The sequence below is a fragment of the Onychomys torridus genome, chromosome 22 (genome assembly GCF_903995425.1).
Source record: "Onychomys torridus chromosome 22, mOncTor1.1, whole genome shotgun sequence".
Taxonomy (NCBI): Eukaryota; Metazoa; Chordata; class Mammalia; order Rodentia; family Cricetidae; genus Onychomys; species Onychomys torridus.
Genome location: NC_050464.1, coordinates 28,476,032 through 28,499,599, shown reverse-complemented (window position 1 = coordinate 28,499,599; position 23,568 = coordinate 28,476,032). Strand labels below are relative to the sequence as shown.

At 51.8% G+C, this 23,568-nt stretch overlaps 1 protein-coding gene across 3 annotated transcripts; it reads left to right on the top strand.

Annotated features, from left to right (window-relative positions):
• Positions 1–247: 247 nt before the first annotated feature.
• On the top strand, positions 248–22,206 carry Kmt5a (lysine methyltransferase 5A). 3 transcript variants are annotated; one of them, XM_036171950.1, is made up of 8 exons: positions 248–337; positions 6,354–6,472; positions 7,575–7,731; positions 11,590–11,809; positions 12,184–12,271; positions 18,025–18,084; positions 20,426–20,616; positions 21,252–22,206. In XM_036171950.1, the coding sequence occupies exons 1-8, from the start codon at positions 328–330 to the stop codon at positions 21,460–21,462; spliced, it is 1,056 nt and encodes a 351-aa protein (XP_036027843.1). In that variant the 5' UTR covers positions 248–327; the 3' UTR covers positions 21,463–22,206. The 3 variants fall into 3 exon arrangements, with proteins under 3 accessions (XP_036027843.1, XP_036027844.1, XP_036027842.1); XM_036171951.1 differs by lacking the exon at positions 248–337 and adding an exon at positions 5,882–6,113; XM_036171949.1 differs by lacking the exons at positions 248–337; positions 6,354–6,472 and adding an exon at positions 5,885–6,113.
• The last annotated feature ends 1,362 nt before the right edge of the window (positions 22,207–23,568 follow it).

Below are 23,568 nucleotides of genomic sequence, written 5' to 3'. Positions count from 1 at the left end.
AGCGAGGAGAAGGAGGAGCTTAAGGCCCCTCCCTCCCAATAGCCGCCGATGAGTCTTTCCAGCTCAGCCAATCAGGGCTAGGAGATGATCAAATTTAAAGCCCTCACCCCCACCTGGCCGAAGGCCCGGCCCCTGCAGAGAGGCGGGGAGAAGGGCGGGCCTTGGCCTCGAGCGCGCCAATCACCGCGGCCAGCCCGCGAAAGGGCGGGAGGCCGCACCAATCAGCACCCGCAGCCGCGGACCGGGGGAGCTGTTGGCTACAGTTGTTGCAACTTTTTTCGAAAGCTGGGTTTCCCGGGAGATTCCAGGCGGTGACAGAGCCGATCCATGGCTAGAGGTATTTGCTAGGGTGGCCAGCGCAAGGGGACTGCCTGGCGGTAAGCCGCGCTGCAGGGAGCGCTCGGCGCCGGAGCGGCCGCTCGCAAGCATCCACCTTTGGTGGAGCGCGGGGATCCGGAGGGACACGGGACCCTGGGTGCTCCCGGAGACCGTTCCCCCTGTCGGGTCTGGACGAGTGTGCGCCTGTGGTTCAGCCAGTCTCCCCCCCACCGGAGCTGGTGTATCCCTATGCCAAAGCTCTTTGGAAACTCGTGCGCAGCGCCCCTCCAGGGAACGGTTGTTATTGATGCCACGAGCCTGGCCGACGGAGGAGGTGACCTGACCCCGAGGCAGGGTGCAGATTGCTGAGTGGTATCTCAGGCAGCGCGCTCCCCTGAATCAGCTCTGCAGCGCGGGGTCAGGTTGGGTGCCAGTGGTCTATTCCGCGGGGTGAATCGAATCCCCATCACCCAGTGCCCGGCGGAACAGCCCTGCACCCTGACGCTGGGCCGAACTTCAGCCCACAGGGGGATGGCGTGGGTGGACTCGTGCGGCCGCGCGAGACGTGTCCATCCTTGAAGATACAATTTTCCATCAGGACAAAAGCGGCTGGATATTTCTAGCCGCTGTGTCGCACGCGAAAGAACCAAAAACTTGAGCGTGACAGGAGTGTTTTTTGTTTGTTTGTTGTTGTTGTTTTTTTAAGTTGGAGCATGGCGTTGTTATTGAAATGCCGAGACCGAACGTGTTAGTGGGAATTTCCCTTAATGCAATGTGCTCTGTATAGCCATAATCATAGCTTAAATCTCCACTTACTAAGGGCATATTTATTGGTCTCCTTTGCATGCTCTGAACTCTATTGCATCATTTATTCTCCCAGCATTCTTATAGGGTCTTCGGGGACAAGACTTCCTCAGATGCTAATCAGAAATGAGGCATAGTCAACCACGTTAAAGTGTTCACAATCCAGTTAACAGAGGAAATTAACACTAGTCTCATCCTTCCCCCTCTCTTCCCTAGCTCAACTCCAGCACCTTTTCCTTTTCGTTATTTTGAGACAGTCTCACTAAGTAGCCCTGACTGAAATGGAACTTGTTATGTAGACCAAGCTGGCATCCAACTTGCGTTTGCCTCTCAAGTTCAGGCATATTACAGGTATACACCACTATGCCCAGTTTAACACTACATTTTTCTTGGAAAAAAGTAAGCATCTAAAAGCATATTTAAATTATTGGAGTAACTTTGACATAAAATGATTCTTTACTTCACTTATTCCTATTACCACAAAACTTTTTTTTAACTTTTCAGACTTTATTTTTATTTAATGTGTATGGATGTTTTGTTGTGCCTGATGACCACAGAGGCCAGGATAGGGCGTCAGATCCCCCAAAACCCAAGCTACAAAACGTTGTGAACAGATGTGGGTGCTGGACATCAAACCTGGGTCCTCTGGAAAGGCAGCTAGTGCTCTTAACCACTGAGCCATCTCTCTATGCTTTCACAGAAAACCATTCTGATCTCCAAGGGCACATATGTCGTACATTGACATACATGAAGGCAAAACACCAGTACATTAAAAAAAAAAGGCTGTGCGGTGGTGGCCCACGCCTTTAATCCCAGCACTCGGGAGGCAGAGGCAGGCGGATCTCTGTGAGTTCGAGGCCAGCCTGGGCTACCAAGTGAGTTCCAGGAAAGGCCCAAAGCTACACAGAGAAACCCTGTCTTGAAAAACAAAAACAAAAACAAAAACAAAAAAAAAAGGACAGATGGACAGCCAGAGAGAGTGGAGGCCCCAGCATGAATTCAGGTGTGAGTGTGTGAGTGCCAGTAAAACTTGATTTGATTGAGCTGTGTGCAGGGTGGCACACGCCTTTAATCCCAGCACTCGGGAGGCAGAGGCAGGTGGACTCTGAGTTCCAGGCCAGCCTGGGCTACAGAGCAAGTTCTAAGACAACTAGGGCTACACAGGAAACCCAGTCTCAAAAAAACTAAACACCACCACCACCACCACCCCGTGATGTAATTAAATTATAGAGAGAAAACTATCATTGAAATATGGGAACAATGATTATTGAGACCCAAATATTGTGTTATCTCAGTTAAGCAATAGAAATTACTTAGTTCCTCAGAGGTCAAAGGTGAAGCCCCGAGTCGAAAACTTTCACCATGCTGTGTCTTTATTATGCTGTTGCCTCCCAAAGCTGAGGGGCAAAGGAGTCTAGCTTCTGCCCAGTAAAGTTACGGCCCTCATCACTAGCTAGGTGACCCTTTGACTTAGTTGTGTGTGTGTGTGTGTGTGTGTGTGTGTGTGTGTGTGTGTGTGTGTTACTGATATTGGATCATCCTAGGGCCTCACACTTGCTGTGCAAGCAATCTTTAACGTTCTTATCCACCACCCCCCCTCCTCCACCCTCAAACAGGGTTTCTCTGTGTAGCTTTTGGAGCCTGTCCTGGATCTCGCTCTGTAGTCCAGGCTGGCCGCCTTGAACTCACAGAGATCCACCTGCCTCTGCCTCCCGGGTGCTGGGATTAAAGGTGTGCTGCACCACCACCACCACCACCACCACCACCACCACCACCACCCGGATTTTTTTTTTTTTTTTTTTTTTTTTTTTTTTTGAGACAGGGTCTTGCTGTGTAGCCTTGGCTGGCCTGGAACTCACTGTGCAGAACAGGCTTTCCTCAAACTCACTGAGATCTGCCGGCCTCCTCTGCCTCTGGAGTGCTGAAATAAGAATGTATACTACCATCCTTGGCCCAAGCCTGTCTTGGGTTTTGATTTTAGACAGGGACTCACTATGTAGCACAGGCTGGCCCAAGATTCAGGCAGTCCGCCTGCCTCAGCTTCTCAAGTAGCTGGGTACTAGTTGGGGTACTGCTGCTAGGCCTGGTGAATGTGTATTACTCTTTTGAATTAGACATTAGGAGTTATAAATAACACATCATTTATAGTACAGCAAGTGAAAAGACCAGGCTTTTTCCTCCTGAAAATCACTTTGGGGGAGGTTGGTTGTTTTCATGATGCTGGAGATGAAAAGCAGAGCCTGGTGCAGGCTAGGTCAGCACTGTACCACTGAGCTTCAACCTTAGCCCCTAGAAAGTCCATCCTTGAGCAGGTGTGGTGACTCACACCTACAGTCTCAGACGTTTGGAGACTGAGGCAGGAGAATTGCTGAGAGTTGGAGGCCAGCCTAGGCCACTGTGCGAGACACCCCACTTCCACCACACCCCCCAAAAAAAGAGGCAGAGGAAAGAAAAGAAAGACATTCACGTCCACCTTGAGGGTCCTACTGTGTCATTTGAACAGACTACTCACATACCAGGTCGCTTCTCTCTGGTTTTGAAGAGTATCTTGTGGCTTTGGGTTGTTTTAGAGTCAGGAAGGCATATACAACCCAAGTATATTACTTTGGCTTGGTGTAGGGGTTATGGGAGTGAGCCACGGGGAGCGTTATTTTGAGGATGGCCAGCTCATCTATTTTCTCCACCTCTTTTACGCTTTTCAAATTGTTCTCCTTTCTTCCACTTCATCATCATCGCTCAGCAACTAAAGAATACAGATTTTTGTTGTTGTTGTTTTTGTTTTTCAAGACAGGGTTTCTCTGTAGCTTTGGAGCCTGTCCTGGAACTGGCTTTGGAGACCAGGCTGGCCTCGAACTCACAGAGATCCACCTGCCTCTGCAAGTTCCAGGACAGCCTGCTCTACAGCTCGAGATCCAGGAAAGGTGCGGAGCTACACAGGGAAACCCTGTCTTGAAAAACCCACACACACACACACACACACACATACACACCCCAGAAGTTTTAATTAAATGATGCCATATTAATGGTCCTAACGCACTGCAAACACTCAGGCTATGTTAGCTATTGATGATATTGTTGTCAGTTTATAGTTCTCTGAAATCTTAGTCAACAGTAGTGTTTTTATTTCTGTCTTTTTTTTTTTTTTTTTTTTTTTTTTTCTAACAGTGCTTTACTTTATAGCCCAGGGAAGCTTCAAACCTGCAACCCTTCTGCCTCAGCTCACCTAGAGACTGGAGGTGTGAGCCATCATATCAGTGGGATAGTTCATGTTGTTTGCTTGTTGTTATTATTTGCAATCCTTGGGGTTGAACCCAGGGCTTTGTGTGTGCTAGGCATGTGTTTTACCACTGAGCCATATCCTTAGCTCTGTTTGCTGATAGGCTATTTGTTACAGAACAGGTGCAGGGAGAGTGGGCAGCCTCTACATGGAATGATTTTCATCGGTATCCATGCCCTGCTTCTGAGGGCTGACAGGCAGCCAAAAAGCATGGAACTGGAAGGGTTGATGTACTCCAAATTATAAATCGTGTGTGACCTCAGATGTAGAGGCACTTCCACGTGGTTTAACCTGGGTGTCTGAGTGTCCCCTTGGAATCTTTTCTACTTCTGGGTTGTCTCCAGTAATGGAGTGTGGTAGGGATCTGCAGAGGGATGGGAAGTCGGAGGGTGGGGTAGGCCTCCAACTTTGAAAGCTATTAATTGAAGCCAGCTGATATGGTGTGACTGTTCTAAGATTGTTCTTAAGCTTGTCCTGTAATCCTTCTCAGGATTAGGCCTTTTAACAGGAGGTAAGGTGAAGAGGTGGCCTTGAACAGCCCTTTATTGTAAACTTTGGAAGGCCCCTCGGGTAGGTTATGGAACACAAGGCTCTGTCGGTTTAGCTACCAAGACATAGAAGGCCAGGCTTGGATCGCCTCTTAGCTGTGGTCGTAATGCTCTTGTAAGGCAGGAGCTGGGTACCTTCAAGTGTCTTGTTTGCCTCTATGACTTTGCACAAATCCAGCGAATCTTTGGCCGCGAGCCCGCATGCCCTAACACAGGCACAGCAGAGCGGCACAAGGCAGTAAGTTAAGCGGACAGTCAACCAGGGTGCCTAAAACTCTGCCTACCCAGGCATTTTTTTCTTACGGGGGGGGGGGGCGCAGGAGCACTAGGTGGGTGACCTGCTTAAAAAAAACAAAACACAAAACCCTTCTGCCACATCCCCCCCACCTTCTATTTCTTCATCTGTAGCGGCCTCCCTAATCTGTTGGCCGGGGCTGAAAACTGGGTTGCTAGAACTGGGCCATGTCCCTCGCTTCCCTGAGCCTCAGTTTCCCCATCTTTAGGAAAGAGGTAATAATGGTGTCCGTCTTCCCCGGGTGGTTCTGAGGCGTGAACAAGAAGATTGCAAGGCAGAAGAAGCACCCCAGCAAACTTATCAAGGCCAGGCAGGGCTCTCCCGGCTCCCCTGGGCCTCCTACCGGCCACAGGCCGGACGCCGGTTAGGACCGGGGACCCACCGCTTCCTGGTTCCGTGGCCACCCCTGGGTTACTCCCCCACCTTCCACCGGGATGCCCAGCAGGGTGGACGCCGGGGCTGGCGTGAACACCGCACGCATGCCGCCGCGGCCCCGCGGCGGGCTCGGGGCGCCGTGCCGTCTCCGCGCCGAGTGGCCGGGGGCGCGCGCGCGCGCAAGGGCCGCGCCGAGCCGGGATTGGCCGCCGCGCGCCCTCGCGCCCGCCCCGCAGGCGCCTGGCAGCGCCGCCCCTGCCCGCGCCGTCCCCGGCCTCGCTCGGGGCCCCGGCTGCGGCGCGCGCGGGCGCCCGGCCTGCTACGGGCCATGGGCGAAGCGGGCGCCGTGGGGCGCCGCCGGCCCTTCCCCGGGGCGCCGCGGCGGCGCTGGTGGCGGCGGCAGCAGCAGCAGCAGCGGCGGCGGCAGCGCTGGTGGCCGGGCCGCGGCGAGGGCGAGGGCGCCGGCCGCGCCGCCATGGGCCTAGCTGGGCTGCAGGTGGGTGTGTCGGGCCCGGGCGCGCGGGGTGGGGCGGGCGCAGGGGGGCCCCGGCCGGGCCGGGTGGGAGGGCGCCGCGGCGAGGGCTCGGGCCCCCTCCACCCCCCGGCACGGCGCAGCCGGGCCCCCCTGCGTGCGGGCTTAGGAGACATGGCTGCGGCGGGCCCCCGCGGTCCCGCTGCCCGCGCCGCCGCGCCCTGAGCGCCCCTCCCCCGCTTCCCCCGGGTCCCCCCTCTCCAGGCAGGAAGATGTGCAAGCCCCGCGCGGTGGAGGCGGCAGCGGCGGCGGTGGCGGCGGCGACGGCCCCGGGCCCGGAGATGGTGGAGCAGAGGGGCCCGGGGAGGCCCCGCAGCGACGGGGTAAGCAGGCTCCCTCCCCGCACTGAGCAGCGCGCCAACCGGGCCCGGGCCTCGCGCACGTGGGCGCAGCGGGGGTTCCTCCCCCCATATCGGCGCCTGCCGGTGGGACCGGCTTGGGGCAGCTTCCTTATCTGCTGCCCGGACAGAAGTGGCAGTCTCGCTCCACTGTGACCCTGGCTGTGGCTGACCTCGAAAAGTTTGACTGTGGCCTTGTAGCTTTTTTTTTTTTCAGTCCCTCCCGAGACCTAGGGTCCCGGGAGGTGGCTGCTTTCCCAAGGGCATGGGGGGAGCCTGCTTGGCGTCCCTCGAGAGTCACCAGAGTGTCTTGATTAGGTGTTTAGTGGCAGCCAGGCCCTGCATTGTTTCTGGGAGAGCCCTCCTCCTGTATGTGGTCACTCCGAGGAGGGGCCCCCACACCCCCAAAGACACCACCAGCGCAGGAGTGACCTGTACCGACCCTCCCCCCCCCTGAGCCTGCCCCAGTGTTAGCAGCCAAGGTGCGGTTTGCAGCGGAGTGACCGCCCTAAATGCGCTGGCCCAGAGCCTGAGCTCTCATTGGCCTCCCCCATCACTCAGCCACAGTCCTGGGAGGCGCTGAGCTGCAGTGGCTTGAGAGGGGCCAGGCCAGGCCTGGCGCAGAAGGTTCAGGCTGTACACAAGCCCTCCCAGCTGGCCTCAGCACCCAGTGGCTAATCAGGTTCCCTTAGGCCTGTTTCTATGCTGGTGGCTGACTCCCTAGCCCGGGGAGTTAACCCTTGACTCAGCCCAGCCCGTCAGATCCAGAGTCGGATTTTTCCTGGGTCATTCTGACCTCTCTGCTGCTGGGTAGGTTCGCGCTTTCCTTAAACGGACTGGACCTTCCTGTGCTGTCGTGTCCACTGCTGGCCAGACTTCCTTAGGTACCAGGTTTAGAGCGTACACGTAGCCAGAAACCCGGGGTCTGGGGTCTTCAGAATCTGCCGGAGCTCTGGCCCTCTCTGGGTCGGCATGTCCTGGAGTGTGATGACATCTGTCTTTCTTCTTATTTGCCCTTCTTCCCTCAGATGCTATGAGATTGCCCTTGTTTTCACGCCTCTTTCAGAATACATGTTTGTCTTTCTAGGAGAACGTGTTTGCTGGGCAGTCAAAGATCTATGCCTACATGAGTCCGAACAAATGCTCTGGAATGCGCTCCCCTCTTCAGGAAGAGAACTCAGTTGCACATCACGAAGTCAAATGCCAGGGGAAGCCATTAGCTGGGATCTACAGGAAGCGAGAAGGTAAGCCCTGAAATGGCCTCTTTTCTGCCTTTAGCTTTGTAGGTTGTACACACACACACACACACACACACACACACACCCTTCCCAGGGCCAGGGATGAGGGAGAGATTAACCATGTTCCTTCACACTAGTGAGAAGCAAACACTGGTGGAAAGAGTAGGCTGTGTCAGAGTGTGTGTCCCGTGGTCTGACAGGTTTTTCCGACTTTCACAAGAGTTAGCATATCCTTCAGGCGTGTCATGCCGCATTGCAAAAATAACACACCCGGTCTGCAATGGGAGAGGCTTATGACTGTTAAGAATGCAGGAAAAGTTGAGTCCCGGTTGTCCAGACCAGGCGACTGCAGTGTGAAATAAGCTCAGGGGATCAACTAACTTTCCTTGTATGGCGGGCCCTGACCCCATTTCTACAGTTTCTTTCCATTCAAGTGTCCCGTGTTACTTTCCAAAGCAGGATGCGCTGTGTGTGAGATTTGGAGTTAAATACTGAATATAGGCTGGCGGGGCTCAGTGGTAAAATACTTAACCTAGCATGTGAGATCCTGGATTAGATCCTGAGCACTTCACAAAAAAAAAGAAACGCCTTTGATCCCAGCACTCGGGAGGCAGAGGCAGGTGGATCTCTGTGAGTTTGAGGCCAGCCTGGGCTATAAAGTGAATTCCGGGGCACGCTCCAAAGCTACACAGAGAAACCCTGTCTTGGGGGGGTGTGGGGGGAAGACAGAAAGAAAGAGCGAGAATGCATGGTTATTGGGAAATTCTGTGAAGGCCAAATCAGGACTGCAGTGATTTCAAAGCCTGGCCTACAGGACGAGACTTTCTCCCACCCCTCGGCCGGAATAAGGAGGCTTGGGATGAGGCCTCCTAGCAAGTGCAAGGCCCGAGGTTCAACGCCTAACACCAGAAAAAGAAAATTCTACTTAGCCCAATAATAAGGCAAACCCTCCAACAATCTTCCTCCCGGGTCGTCCCTTTTAAAGCTTTAGTGGGGAGGCTGAGGCTCCTGGCCGCCCCCACACCTCATTCCCCATGGCTACCGGCGGCTTTATAGGAGAAAGCTGTGTGTTCCCTGACAGAAACGGTCAGAAGTGCTACAGCCCCACCTCTAGGGCTGTGCCTGTGGAAGGGGCCTAGCCTCAGCTGAATTTTCTTTTCCACCCCCATGCACAGGCTCTGTTGTCTGAATCCGTCTCAAAATAGCTTAGGTTCTAACTGTAACTGCCGTGTGGAAGGAAGGAAGAGGCTTGGGCAAGCTGCCGCTCTCTTTGTGGGTCCCAATTGTCATATCTGTCAGTTGAGAGAGAAGGAATCCTGTCTCGCCCGTAAGTTACGTCACGTGTGTAGAAGGGCCTTTGATGTTACCGCTCCCGGCTCGACCACACTGCCATCACCATGTCTTTCTACATCCTAGTGCCTGTAGCTAACAGGGGCATCTGCCACCCAGGCGTGGGCAAGGCACTGTCTGAGGCCGCAGCCGCCCTGCATCCCTTCCAAAACTGAGCAGAGCGAATATCGTCCATATGGTGATGGGGGGCTCACAAGCCGGCCTCCTGGTCCCTAGCGCTGCCAAATGACAGTGATTAGAATTTGGGGCAGCATGCGCATCGGAGTTTCTGCAAAAGGCCAGGCTCTCACCCAGTTGTGCTGTGGCACAGACACATGTCGCAGGTGTTAACGGACACTGTACTCCCTGGGTTACACCTGCCTCTTGCCAAGAAGGGAGGATGGAAGGGAGTAGGGCTGATCTGGCCCCAGTTTTTGTTTTAATTGCATGTATTCGTTTTGTGTGTGTGCATGTATGTGGGTCGATACTTCCGTGCCGCCGCTGTGTACATGTGGGGTTGTGGGGTTCAGAGGAAAACTCACAGGATTCCGTTTTCTCCTACCATGAAGGCCCTGAGGATCAAATTCAGGTAATTAGGCTTGGTGCCAAGTGCTTTTACTGGCTAAGCTGTCTATCGCCTGCTCTCCCGGCGCCCCCTTCCTCAGCTTTTTTTTTAATGCTTGTGCTGGGGACCCGAACTCAGATCCTCGTGATTATGTGGCAGTCACTTTACTGACTAAGCCAGCTCTTCAGCTCCCCACGTCCAACTTCCTGGATCCTGTTGATGCATTTCCTTTTCCTCTTTTGTTTATTGAGCTGTAATTCAGATATCAAAGTTATTTGCTTATTTTGTAGAGCTAGTGGTAGAACCCAGAGACTTGGCACACATAGGCAAGCATTCTACCACTGGGCTATATCCAAAACCCGAGTCTCCCCCCACCCCCAAGGTAAGATCTGTAGCCTGGGCTGGCCTCAAACTTCCCATGCAGCTGAGGATGGCTTCTAACTTGTATTCTTCCCCCACCTCCCAAGTGTGCTGGGGTTACAGGCATGTGCCACCATGTAGGTAGGGTCTTAACTAGTGAGCTATACACCCCCAGCTCCAAAGTGTGCAGTCGAGTGGTTCCTAGTGTCTGCAGAGTTACACAACCACCACCTCCGTCTAGGTCCAGGACATTTTCATCCCCCCACAAAAAACACACCCATTAAGACTTAATTTGTGTTCCTCATTCCCTAGCCAGTTCTGAACCCCCCTTCTGGGTCTGCAGCTTTGCCTGCTATGGACTCTTCATACAAATGAGGTCATAGGCTGTGTAGGCTTTTGTGGCTGGCCTTTTCATTCAGAGTCTGTGCATGTTGTAGGTAGTGTGTATCGACGTTTCATGCCTTTTTACGGCTGAATCATAATCACTTCCCTTGTGTAGATAGACCACATTTTGTTTAACTATCCATCCACTGATGGGCATTTGGGTTTTTGTCTTTCTGGCTAGTATTCATGAGCTACCACATTTCATGTACAGGTTTCTGAATTGACGTGTGTTTTTAATTATTTGTTTATTTTATTGATATTTTGCATGTATATCTGTGTGATAGTGTCAGGTCTCCTGGAACTGGAGTAACAGACAGTTGTGAGCTGCCATATGGGTGCTGGGAATTGAACTCAGGTCCTCTGAAAGAGCAGTCAGTGCTCTTAACTGCTGAACCAGCTCTCCAGCCCCGACATGTGTTTTTAATCATCTTGAGTAGATGTCTTGAGTGTGGAGTTGCTGGGTCGTATGGTAATTACATGTTTAATTTTGTGAGGAAACCGCCTAACTTTTCCAAAAATTGCTGTGCCATCTTATATCTCTGGGTAGTATCTTAGTTACTTTAAAAAGTAAATTAGGTTGGGGATTTAGCTCAGTGGTAGAGCGCTTGCCTAGCAAGTGCAAGGCCCTGGGTTCGATCCTCAGCTCAAAAAAAAAAAAAAAGCAAATCATTAGATCCATTTTTAAAAATAGCATAGTTCACCAGCACAGATGTACACTGTTATCAGTAAGGCCATTTGCCGTGTGCCTCATAACAGGATGCATGCCAGTCTCCCCAGGTACCATCCTGGAAACCTGGTGCTTCTACCTTGTTAGAAAGAGGGTTTGTTTGGCTGAGAATCTGAAGTGAAGCGTGCCAGGCAGTGAATGGGGAAAAGAGTTTGGACTCTGTCCCCTCACTGCACCCATCAGTGCTAGTTAGCTCTTGCTCTGAGAATTGAGCTTATTTCCTGGGTTCTGCAGCCCAGTGTCTGAAAACTGCTGGCTGAGCACCCAGGCCAACATTACCAGCCACAGTCTTTCACGTGACCACAGGCTATCTCCTATGTCCGCAAACAGAGGGCCACTTCCTCTCTCCAGTATTCGGTCAAAACATAGCTCCAACTTCTTCTGCCTGATTGGCCATTGGCCATTGGTTCCAGCCACTTCATGACTCCCATGATGCTGTGTCTTAGAACACAGGCGATACCAGGGCATAGAGTAAATCCCTGTTTCCTCTGCGCTGCAGAGAAAAGGAATGCCGGGCATACGATCCGAAGCTCCGCGAAGTCCGACGAGCAGAAGATCAAAGACGCCAGGAAAGGTCCCCTGGCACCTTTTCCAAACCAAAAATCTGAAGCAGCAGAACCTCCAAAAACTCCACCCCCATCATGTGATCCTACCAATACAGTGGTTGCCAAGCAGGCCCCGAAAAAGCCCCTGAAGGGCAAGCAGGCCCCTCGGAAAAAGTAAGTATCCTGGAGCCCTCTCCTATCGTATGTAGAGCAAGTTTGGTTCCTGTGGCCTGGCTCAGCTGCCCGTTATGGTTGTGTAGTCCCCTGCCAGGCCGCTCTCCCGAGTCATCACACTTATGGTGTCCCCCTGTATCTGTGTGGTGGGTCCAAGGGTCAAGGCCTGGCTCCCTGTCTCTTCCGCTGGAGAGGAGTGATGAGTGGTCCTTGAAACCGGGGCCCACCTAGGTAGGGGAGCACATGTGCAGTCAGGTCCCAGTGCACGAAGGGGTTTGAGGACTACCTAAAGGGCGCGGCCCCCCGGGTCTGGGCAGGAGCGGAGGTGGGGGCAGGGCGTCTTGTGTTTACCCTCCTGCCCCCCTCTCACCCAGGTCTCAAGGGAAAGCACAGCAGAATAGGAAACTCACTGATTTCTACCCGGTGCGAAGGAGCTCCAGGAAGAGCAAGGCTGAGTTGCAGGTAGGGTCTGGGCAGCTGCAGCTGGGAGGGACTAGGCGGCCGGCCCCGGGGCTTCGTGTGTAGGTGGAGTCTGGAGAGTGTCTTGTTCTTCCTCTATCAGAGCTTATCCTCAGCCCCCTCTGCCTTCCTGTGGAGCAGGAGACTGGTTTAAGACCCCATCTGGGGAGCTTCGGAACCTGTACCTACCTCAGGGTGTGTTGTCAGGGCTTTGTAACCTAGGGGAACATGGAGGAAGCAGCCTGTTTTGTTTTGGTTTTTTTAGAAGCGTTTATGCATGCCATCTAGAATTTCTAAAGAACAGTAACTTGGAAGTGCTTACTGATGGCTGAGCTCAAGTCAGATACACCTTGATGTAGTCCACTCTCCTGTCTGTAAATAGAGTGGCAGAGGCCACGCATGAAGACATAACACCTCCCTAGTATAGTATTCGGGACAGAGTTGGGAGAACTGATTTAAATTCTGGTGAGAGAGCGGCCTGGTCTGTGCAGCAAGTTCCAGGCCAGACAGGCTGCATAGCAAGACCCTGCCTCAGAAAAAGAAAAAAATTGTTGCTGGTGAGTGGTTATAAAGACTAAAGAAATAGATTTGTGAGAGGTGTGTGTGGATCCCAGCACTCACGAGATCTCCAGTTTGAGACCACCCTTGGTTGGTCTCAAAGCAAAACACACAAATCAAATGGCTTCCTTGAGCTGGACACACAGCTCAGTTGGAGTCCATCCCTGTATAAACTGGAGCTGGTGGCTCTTGTCTATAATCCCAGAGCGAGGAAGTGAAATATAAAATAGCAAGAGTTCAAGGCCAGTCGGGGTGTGGTAGCACACACCTTTAATTCCATCACTCCAGAGGCAGGTAGATCTCTGAGTTTGTGGCGAGCCTGGTCTACAGAGTGAGATCCCGATAACCAGGGCTACACAGAGAAACAAGCCGGGCGGTGGTGGCACATGGCTTTAATCCCAGCACTTGGGAGGCAGAGGCAGGTGGGTCTTTGTGAGTTCGAGGCCAGCCTGGGCTACAGAGTGAGTTCCAGGAAAAGCGCAAAGCTACACATAGAAACCCTGTCTGGAAAAACCAAAAACAAACAAAGAGCACAAGGCTAGGTTACATAAAGGATTTGAGGGCAGCCTGGGCTTCCTGAGCCTTCTTGTTCTGTAATGTGGAAGTGTAAATGGCAGTTAGCTGAGACTCTCTCTCACACACGCACACACACACATACACACACACACACACACCCCTTGTGTCCAGTCCATGTGGCCCCACACCTATGTGTACACAGTACCCAGCGGGGCAGCCTGTCAATATTTGGTGCAGTGGGGTGTGGCTATTATTGCCTGTCTGTTCTGAACCCCCAGGGTATGGCCAGATGCCTCCTTGCTCCCACTCTTGAGCAGGCCTTTGACTCTGGAGGCTCCAGGTCACCTCCACACAGGGAAGAGGGGGCTGATCTGAGTGTTCCATCATGTCATCTGCTGCAGAGCTGCCCCCAGCATCAGAGACAGCAGCTAGGCAGGCTGAGCTGCAGAGCTGAGCTGTCATCCTCTATTCTTTCAGTTGATGCAGCTTCATTTAAAAAAGAAGCCCCAAAGAGGGGGTGGGGAGGGTCTGCTCCCCCCCCCCCCTGCTTCCCCAATGGCTTTGGCTTTATTTCTTGTGAAAGGCAGTGTCCTTTGGCCAAGAATGAGCTGTTATAAACGCCCGCCGGCAGTGGGAGGCTGTGCTAGGTCACTCAAAAACAGCACTGCAGCACAGCGGAGGAGGTGCCAGGCCACAGAGCCCAGAGCTGCTCCTCCCAGCCAGGCAGGGGTTGGGGAGTGCTGGGTGGGAGCCGCCCGAGGCTGTGTGCTGAAAGCCAGGCTCTTGTACCTGGAGGACAGAGGCTGTGGAGGGATGCGTGTGACTGCAGGTCACCTACTTCCTGCAGCAGATAGGCCACAGGCAGGGGGAAGTGTGCCCTGTTACTGGACAAGGAACCAGTACAAGCAAGAGCCACGCTCTGCCCCTCGCTGTTTGTCTTGGCTCTGCTGAAAGAGCACTGTGCCCCTGCTGCTGGCTGTGGCAGTGAAGTGCCAGCTGCCCGGGACCATGTGGACGTGACTGCTGCTGCTGGCAGGGTCCGTGTTCTCTTGACTGCAGAGAAACCTGGATGGAGCAGCTAGGCCCATCGGGGGTGACGTTATTCCTGACCAACTAGGCGAAGCTGGGGACTGAGTCGGTGGGTACTTCACCAAGTGGCCAAGAGTGAAGTCAAAATGCCACGTTCTGGGGCACCTCATGGAACCATGGAGCCGAAGAAAAAGCTGGCAGGGCAAGGCCAGGTCCAGAGTTCAGAGCAGGAGGGAGGGATTTGAGCCATAGGGTTTGAGCACAGAGCAAGCCATTAAGGTGCTCCCAGCCCTGTGACTGGTGGCTGGCCTGCCCATTGGTGGGTGGTAACCACACCTGAGCAAGAACTGTAATAACTGTTGGCAGTTCCCTGGCTTCTCCCTTCTGATATCACCTGAGGTCTGTAGGTGCCCTCCATCCTTCCTGTCCACCTTTACTCAGGCCTTGTCTAACCCCACTCCACCTGTATTCTGGCCTGCTTTGGCTGTGCCTAAAATACCCTTGAGAAGGCCAGGACTGGCTTTTGGCAAGCCTCAAACTCCTGGCCTACTTCTCCTCAGCTCAGGAGGAAAAATCCCCAGGTGACCACCTGGGTTACCCACACCCATTCCAACTGCCGTCCTTGCTCTACACACGGGAATGATTAACTGCCACGTGGTGTGTGTCCGTGCAGAACTGCTGACCTCTGTCCTCGCTAGGGTTTTCTGTGGTGAATAACCTCAGCCCCTGTACTCATGAACCATGGCCTTAGGCAGTTGGTGCCACAGAGCAGCACTAGATAGAGCCCTTGGCTGCCGTGCGTGAAATCCCAGGTGCAGTCAGCAGAAGTGCCAGGAAGATGGAAACTAACCTTGCATGCCTTTGGATGTTAGCTGAGTGAGCCAGAGTAGCTCGGGAGGGTGTGGGGCCTAAGGCTCCTTGGTCCCTGGGAGTCTGCAGTTTCTCTGAAAAGGTGTCATGACAGCTCTGCAGCAGAGGAGGAGACAAGCTAGCAGATGATGAGGGGAAAGGTCACTCTAGGCAGGAGGGACAGCTGCTGCAGCGCCTGGAGGCTGGCGACCTGGCTTTCTGGAAGAGCCGGCTATATAACTGGTGTGGAGTGGGTGGGTGAGGCGGTGGGGGAGGGGAGGCGGGGAGGCTTTGTACCTTGTACATAATAAGATACATAATCTTGTGCCTACGTAAGAAAACTTCTGGCATGGTGACCCAAGCCTTTAATCCCAGCACTCAGGAGGCAGAGACTCAACTGTCTCAAAACAGAAAAAGGTAATGGTGAGAAGGTATGAACTCAGCCAGCATCCAGGTGAGCATGGTGGTGTGCTTTCATGGTCTCGTCACCGGGGAGTCTGTTACAGAGGGATTTTGAATTCCTCACCACAGAGTAAAAACCTAATTCTGAAGTTCTTAGTAATTGTTGATCCAAAGAAAAATGACAGAGTTAATACAGATGCTTCCCAGGGACCTGTGTATCATTAACATCTGTAAATTTATCCCTCCCAGGAAAGCAGCGTTGATGCTTAACGTTAGCTAAACACACTGGAATGATGGGATTTCTCTTCTGTTTTCAAGAGGTCCGAATGTGGTAGTGCAAAACTAATTCCTAGACTTGGGAAACAAAGGCAAGCAGACCTCTGAGTCCAGCCTGGCCTCCATGTCCAATTCCAGGGCAGCCAGAGTTACATAGAGAGAACCTGCCTTTAAAATAATAACAACAACAATGATAATATATTTTCAAAAGGCTCCTCTGATATTAGAGAAAGAATGGATGTTGGGGGCTGGAGAGATGGCTCAGAGGTTGAGAGCACTGGCTGATCTTCCAGAGGTCCTGAGTTCAATTCTCAGCAACCACATGGTGGCTCACAACCATCTGTAATGAGATCTGGTTCTCTCTTTCTGGCCTGCAGGGATACATGCGGACAGTACACTCATTCATATGCATAAAATACACACATAAATAAATAAGTACATACATAAATGAATGAATGAAAGCGGGAGGAATGGAGTCCAGAGTTAGAGTAGAAGCCTTGAGACCAGGGAGGTGGCTGTCACCCTGTCTCATTCGCTCATTGTCTCCATCACATCTGGGGGCCTATCAGAGTGTGGGTGTGGATTGAATGGCCAGCTGTCTTAGTCCCAGGCGCTGTCTAGCAAGGGTGTGAGTTCAGCAGGCGGCAAGGCTTCCATAGATGCCATCTGCCGGAAGGTGCCTCCATGCTGGTGGGGCATCTGGCATCTCTCTGTGGCTCTCTCCTGTTCCCTAGCATCCTGTGTAATGAGAGGCCACAGAGGGATCAGGGTGACGCGGGTTAGGAACAGCAGAGCTTGTCCCGTGGGAGTTGCCCCAGTTTGGATGTTCCTTGCTGCGATGTCCTACTGGTCCGTCCCCCCCCCCCCCCCCAGGCCTCCAAGGAGCTGTCAATCAGCTAGGAGAGACAGGGGAGCCAGATGTGTCCTGCTTGCAGGTGCGCCTGCAATCTGCCCCTGGTGATTCATCCATTTATGTGTTTACTTGGTAGTGCTGGGCATTAACCCACATTGAACAAGCAGCGTCTCCTTGGTACCATACCCTCCGCCCCCTTTCTTTTTCACTTTTTTAGTTTGTGTTTGAGACGTGGTTTCTTCGTGTAGCACCGGCTGTTGGCTGGCCTTGAACTCTTAGAGATCTGCCTGCCTCTTCCTAGGGAATGCTGGGATTAAAGATGTGCATCACCAGATTGCCCTGTGCTGGCCCAGAACTTAGTGTGTAACCCAGGTCGCCCTCAAACGTGCGAACGCCCTGCCTCAGCCCCCTGAGCAGCTGGGACTGTGGGCATAGGTCACTGTGCCCAGTTCCTGGGTGATGAGGATTTCACATCAAGTCAGAATCCAGATTTTCCATTTACTCACTTGCTGGAAGCTGGGGCATTCATGTGCCGTGGTTTGGGTGTGGTGCTCAGAGAGGATGTCTTGAAGTTGGTTCCCTCCTGTGTGGGCCTGGGCATCAAATCCAGATGGTTGGGATTGGCAGCAAATGCCTCTGCCCACTGAGCTGTCTTGCCAGCTCTAGAGTCCTGATTTTTAGATCCTGATGAATTAAACAGTTTTTAAAAGTCCTATGCAGGACAAACAGCATGTTTGAGGCTCTGTAACAAATACCTGAGGTAATAAAGCTTTATTCTTTGTTACTGTTTTGGAGGCTTCTGTCCATGAGCTGACCCCTGTTGCACTTGGGTAGGCTGCAGGTCATGGAGGATCACATGGGACAAAACCACTTTCCTCGATGCTGACCACGAGAGACTAGGCAGGAGCCCCACCCTCTCATACAGGGTGCAGCCCCAGTGATTACCACTACTAGGTCCCACCCCTTAGTGATTTCAGTGCCTCCCAGTGGTACCACAGGACATGCATTTTTCTAGCTGGGTATGGTGACACCCTCCTATAATCACACACTCTGTGAGGCCAGCCCGGGCTCACACAATGATTCCCTGTCTCAGAAACAAAGGCTTAAAGTATAGGGGGCCAGAGCAGTGTCCTTCCTGTCCTCGCAAAATTAGATGGTGGATTGCTCAGCAAAGATGGGTGAGGAGAGGTGTGCTCAGGGCTCTGGTGTCACAGGTTGGCCTTAGCGTGGTAAGTGAATGCTAACACTGATCCTTTATTTCCTCTCCACCCAGTCTGAAGAAAGGAAAAAAATTGATGAGCTGATTGAGAGCGGGAAGGAAGAAGGCATGAAGGTGAGACCACAGCATCACAACACTGTGGAGACCTCGCCACCTAGCTAGCACGTGACTGAGACCTGCCCCGGGGCTGCCCTGACTGCACATGGCCACTGGCAGTACACCCCTTTAGGGTGTCAAAGAGCCACACAGAAAAGCTCTTGTGAGGCAAACGTATCAGGAAGGGCACAAAGAGGCATCATCCGGGGTGTGTGTGTGTGTGTGTGTGTGTGTGTGTGTGTGTGTGTGAGTGTGTGAGAGAGAGAGAGAGAGAGAGAGAGAGAGAGAGAGAGAGAGAGATAGATGAGTGTTTTATTTGTATGTATATCTGTGCACCGTGTTTGGCAAGGTACACACAGAAGTCAGAAGAAGGCATTGGATTCCTTGGAACTGGAGGTTTGTGGTGGATGGTTAGGACCCAGCACGTGGATGATGAGAATTGATCCCAGGTTAAAGGATTTCTTTTTGTTATATATGCACATGTGTGTATCTTCCTGTTTTATGTGAATGGGGTGGGGTTGCCCACAGAGGCCAGAAGAGGGTGTCAGATCTCTTGGAGCTGGAGTTACAGGTGGACATCAGCTGACCAGTATGGTGGTGTGGGTGCTGGGAACTGAGCTGGGTCCCTCTGCAAGAGCAACAAGTCTTCCGACTGTTGAGCCATGTCTCCAGCCCCGGGAAGAACTGTTTTAGTTTGTTCATTGGGTTTTAAACAGGGTCTCCTTCACTATGTAGCTCTGGCTGTCCTGGAACTCACTATGTAGACCCAGCAAAGTGCTGAGATTAAAGACATGCACCATCACCCCTTGCCCTGGGTGAGCTAAGAAAGGGCCAGTGGATAGTGGCAAAGGCTTCACCCCAGCTGCTTAGGAGGCTGAGGTAGGATAGATAGTTTCAAATCGTAAAATCAGGCCAGGCAGTGGTGGCGCACGCCTTTAATCCCAGCACTTGGGAGGCAGAGGCAGTCGGCTCTCTGTGAGTTCAAGGCTACCCTGATCTACAGGACAAGTTCCAGGGCAGCCAGAGCTGTTACACAAAAACCCTGTCTCAAAAAACAAAAAAGAAAGAAAAGTCCTAAGATCACGGCTTGTCTATAGAGTCAGTTCAACACAAAAAAGAGGCCTAGGAATGTACCTAGCTCAGTGATAGAATGCTTGTCTAGCATGGGCAAAGCCCTGCATTCAATCCTTAACACTCACGCCCTAAAGAAAACAACAAACAAGATAAGGAGAAGATAAGGTTTATTCTAAACTGTTTTCCCCATGGCCAGGTCTAAGACACTTGCTTGTCTGCTGATGGGTCTTGTTCTCTGTTGGTGTTGGGGGCTGAACCAGCACTGTGAATGCATGGGCCCCACTCAGACTCAGTGTGAGAGGTTTGGGTGAGGGGGAGTACCTCTCCTCCAGTGGGTGGTGGCAGAGGGATCTGGCCTAGGAGCCAAAGGTCAAAAACAACCTCCCTTTCCACCTTATAACCTAGACTCGGACACGTATTCCTGGGCCCCTGGAGCAGCCATTTATCTATTCTGTGACTCCATTGTAACAAGTGTGCAGAGAAACACCAGAGGCTATCGACGGGTCACAGGATTTCAGGACACTGGGCCTGGCTCTTCCCCCAACAAGGAGAGAGCCCCCACTGTCACCATTTCCTAGCTTTGTGGTCTTGGACCTGTGACTCCGCCTTTCCAAACCTCAGTTTTCTCATCTGCAAAATGGTGTTTTGCCCACTTAGATTTCCGCTGGGAGCCTAACGTGAAATGTACTTTGTAATGAACTTAAAGGAGCTCATTTACACAGTAGGATGGGAATGACCTGAAGCTAGACCTGGTACTTTCAGTAAAAGGCATTAGGCCATTCAGGCGGTGGTGGTGCATGCCTTTAATCCCAGCACTCAGGAGGCAGAGGCTGGCGGATCTCTGAGTTCGAGGCCAGCCTGATCTACAGAGCAAGATTCAGGACAGGCACCAAAACTACAGAGAAACAAAAAGGAAAAAAAAAAGGCCATTAAGCCATCACACAGCGTGAGTGGGTTTTGTTGTTGTTGTTTAATTTTATTTATCTTATTTTATTTTGGGTTTTTTGAGACAGGGTTTCTCTGTGTATACCTGGCTGTTGTGGAACTTGCTCTGTAAACCAGGATCACCTTGAACTCAGAGATCCACTTGCCTCTGTCTCTTGAGTACTGGGATTTAAGGGTACACCACCACTGTCTGGTGTGGGTTTTATTTTATTGAGGCCCATCCAATAAAGTTGGTTTTAAAAAATTTTTTTAAAAAGTCCAGGCTTCCTGGAAGGTACCATACCTAGTGACACCTCACATTTATGAACTCATGCTATGCTGTCTCGTCACCTCCTGACAGATTGATCTCATTGATGGAAAAGGCAGGGGTGTGATTGCCACCAAGCAGTTCTCCCGGGGAGACTTCGTGGTCGAGTACCATGGGGACCTCATTGAGATCACCGATGCCAAGAAGCGGGAGGCTCTGTATGCACAAGACCCCTCCACAGGCTGCTACATGTACTATTTTCAGTATCTGAGCAAAACCTACTGGTGAGTACACTGTGTGAGTGCCAAGTAGAGGAGAGGCAGAGAGCTGCTGCCCTGGCCACTCCTGAGCCTCTGATCAGTTGCCTTCCCTGTTATCATTAGGTCAAGTCTCAATATGTAGCCCAGGCTGGCCCCAAACTTAACCGTCCTCCTGCCTGGCCTCTTACACACTAGGATTGCAAGTGTGAAGTGCCATGTTCAGTGAGATCGGCTCCTTTCGCCTCCCCAGTTAGTTTTTGAGATTGGAGCCGTCCTCAGGCGGGAGGGGACTTGTCCCCTAGAAACCTGCTCAGTAGCGCCCAAAGCCTTTCCTCCTGGGCATTTGCCTCAGCAGCTTTGCAAAATGGTAATTGTCCCTTCCTGGCCGAGGTTAGGGGAGCTGATTTTTTTCAAATCTGTTTATATATTTGAAAGCACTACTGTTAACTTACTTTGGCTCCGTAGAGAGTTCTTTGGGTTCTGTCCCCAAGCTCTCTGTGCAGGAGTCTCTGGGCTCTCCCAAGTTGCCTTTGGAATTAAACTGTCTTCCTCCAAAGAGGCTGCCGGTGGGCGCTCCACCGGAGTCACCCGGAGCAGGGCCCCAGCCAGGTTAAAGGGCTCTTCATCAGTGTAACCCCTTCGCTCTCCCACCACACCAGCGTGGACGCCACTCGTGAAACAAACCGCCTGGGGAGGCTGATCAATCACAGTAAGTGTGGGAATTGCCAGACCAAACTGCACGACATCGATGGCGTGCCTCACCTCATCCTCATCGCCTCCCGAGACATCGCGGCTGGGGAGGAGCTCCTGTACGACTATGGGGACCGCAGCAAGGCCTCCATCGAGGCCTACCCTTGGCTGAAGCACTGACCATGTGGCCACCCTGCCACCCTGCCTCCTTCAAAGGACAAAGTGCCCTCAAAGGGAAATGATTTTTTTTTTTTTTACACACACTTACTCTTAGCTAAATCACTTCAAATGTTTTTAAAAAGTATATTAAAGATGCCTTTTCATGTAGTATTTAAATATCTGTTACAGGTTTCCAAGGTGGACTTGAACAGATGGCCTTATATTACCAAAACTTTTATATTCTAGTTGTTTTTGTACCTTTTTGCATACAAGTTGAACGTTTGTGCTTCCCGCCCGCGCAGTCTAAGACTCGGCACAGATTTTAGAGAATGGAGTCGAACATGAACTAGGAAGCTGGGCTCTGCCCAAGATGAAAGCCAGGACTCCCCCGCACCCCACGCACCCCACGTCCAAGGACAGGCGGGTGTGAGGGTGCTGCCACCCCCACCACAGCCTGGACAGGATGTCTCCAAGCTCTTGTTCTCTTCAGCGTCTTGACAGGCGTACACATTGACGTGTATGGATATTTTTTAACAAACGCTTCGCAGTAAGCTAGTCTTCCCCTCTGCTTTCTCCAAAGCTTACTGAGCCCGAGGCTGGGAGGCCCAGCCGGGAACAGACAGACCTCTTCCACAGGCTCTCGGCTTTCCCAGGCACCTTGAAGCATCAGGGTGGGCAGTCAGACCAGAGGCAGGCCGGGAAAAGCACTGTTCTCCTGCCCCAGCCGGGCAGGTCTTGAAACTGCATTAATTCTTTATAGAAATGTGAACACTGAATTTATTTTAAAAAAAAATAAAAATAAATAACCAAAACATTTAAAAAAAAATCAAAAAAAGAAAAAAATGGAAAAAAACCCACAGAAAACAACTTATATGTATATAGGTTTTGAAGGGGGTGAATGACTGTGTTTTTCTTTTCTTCTGGGGTTCCTTTATTTTTATCTTTTTTGGCTTGGCTGGCTGGTTTGTGTAGAGAAGACTGGAGATGGTATTCTATTCTAATCAAAAGTAAGGTTTTGTAGTGGGACCAGAAATTACTAAGCCCATACACTCCCCTACCCGCAACCCCGATTCTGCTGTGTGGAAAGTTCTCTACCTGCTGTCAAGGCAGAACCCCTAGTGTCCTGTGAGGATGGTGCCAGCCCAGGACCCCTGCCAGCATCAGGCATCAGATGTGTTGGCTCAGGGGTGCCTGGCAGCCAGAGAACCAGGATGATAGTTCAGTTCTTACCTATGATAGCGAAGTAGATGGCTTCCTTCTCCCTTCCTGGGAAGGACTAATTCTCACCATTCACCTTCAGTCCAGGGGCTGGGGCTCTGGAGCCAGGTATGAGAACCTACCCTTGTCCCCAACACCTCTCCCTATCCCCCAGCCTCAGGATGGTGCTACCTAAGAAAGTCTTCCCCACACCCCTTACTAGCCCGGTCAGTGGTCAGACTTGGAGGAGGATCCGAAGGAGCGTGTAACTGTGAGAGAAAATGTCTGGGTTGTACCTGTTTGTGGCTTAGCTTTGTATTTAAATAGCAAAGAAAAAAAGGAAATAAACTTGAAAATTATTTGTCATCATAAAAATAAAGCAAAAAAAAAATTAAAATATTTATTGCCAGGTAAGGCCACCTATGTGTTGTTCATTTTTTATGAGGTGGAGGTAGACTATATAGGAGGGGGAGATGGCTGATTCAGCCTGGAAAGGTTCTCGCCACCAAGCCTGACTACCTGAGTTCGATCCCTGGGCCCCACACTTGGAAGGCTAGCACCAATTCCCATGAATTACATTCTGAGCTTTACACATACTGTGACATACAAGTAGAGAAGACTGTAGGATCTGACTTCCTGTTGAGACTTTGAGGTCTGTCAGAAGGAGCCAGAACGCAAGCACCCTTTATAGAATTTGGTTCCTGATTGACCTATATAAAGGGGGCAGTCCAGAAGGCTCTTGCGAACGCTAAGTGATCCATATGGAGCCTCTGGGTAATTACTAGCATGTAGCAAATGTCCTGAATGGTAGCTTGTATGATTGTTCTGAGACACGTCTCAAGCTGCCCTGGAGCCGCTATGTAACTATGTATGACCTTGACCTTGAGCTGTCTCTACCTTCCTAGTGCTGAAATCTCAGGTGTGCATCTC

What these genes read in the sequence shown, in the direction of transcription:
- Kmt5a (XM_036171949.1), top strand. Translation starts at nt 5,946, where the DNA reads ATGGGCGAAGCGGGCGCCGTGGGGCGCCGCCGGCCCTTCCCCGGGGCG. An exon ending in AAGCAGGCCCCTCGGAAAAA is followed by an intron (nt 11,810 to 12,183) that starts GTAAGTATCCTG and finishes CCTCTCACCCAG; the next exon opens with GTCTCAAGGGAAAGCACAGC. An exon ending in AGAGCAAGGCTGAGTTGCAG is followed by an intron (nt 12,272 to 18,024) that starts GTAGGGTCTGGG and finishes CTCTCCACCCAG; the next exon opens with TCTGAAGAAAGGAAAAAAAT.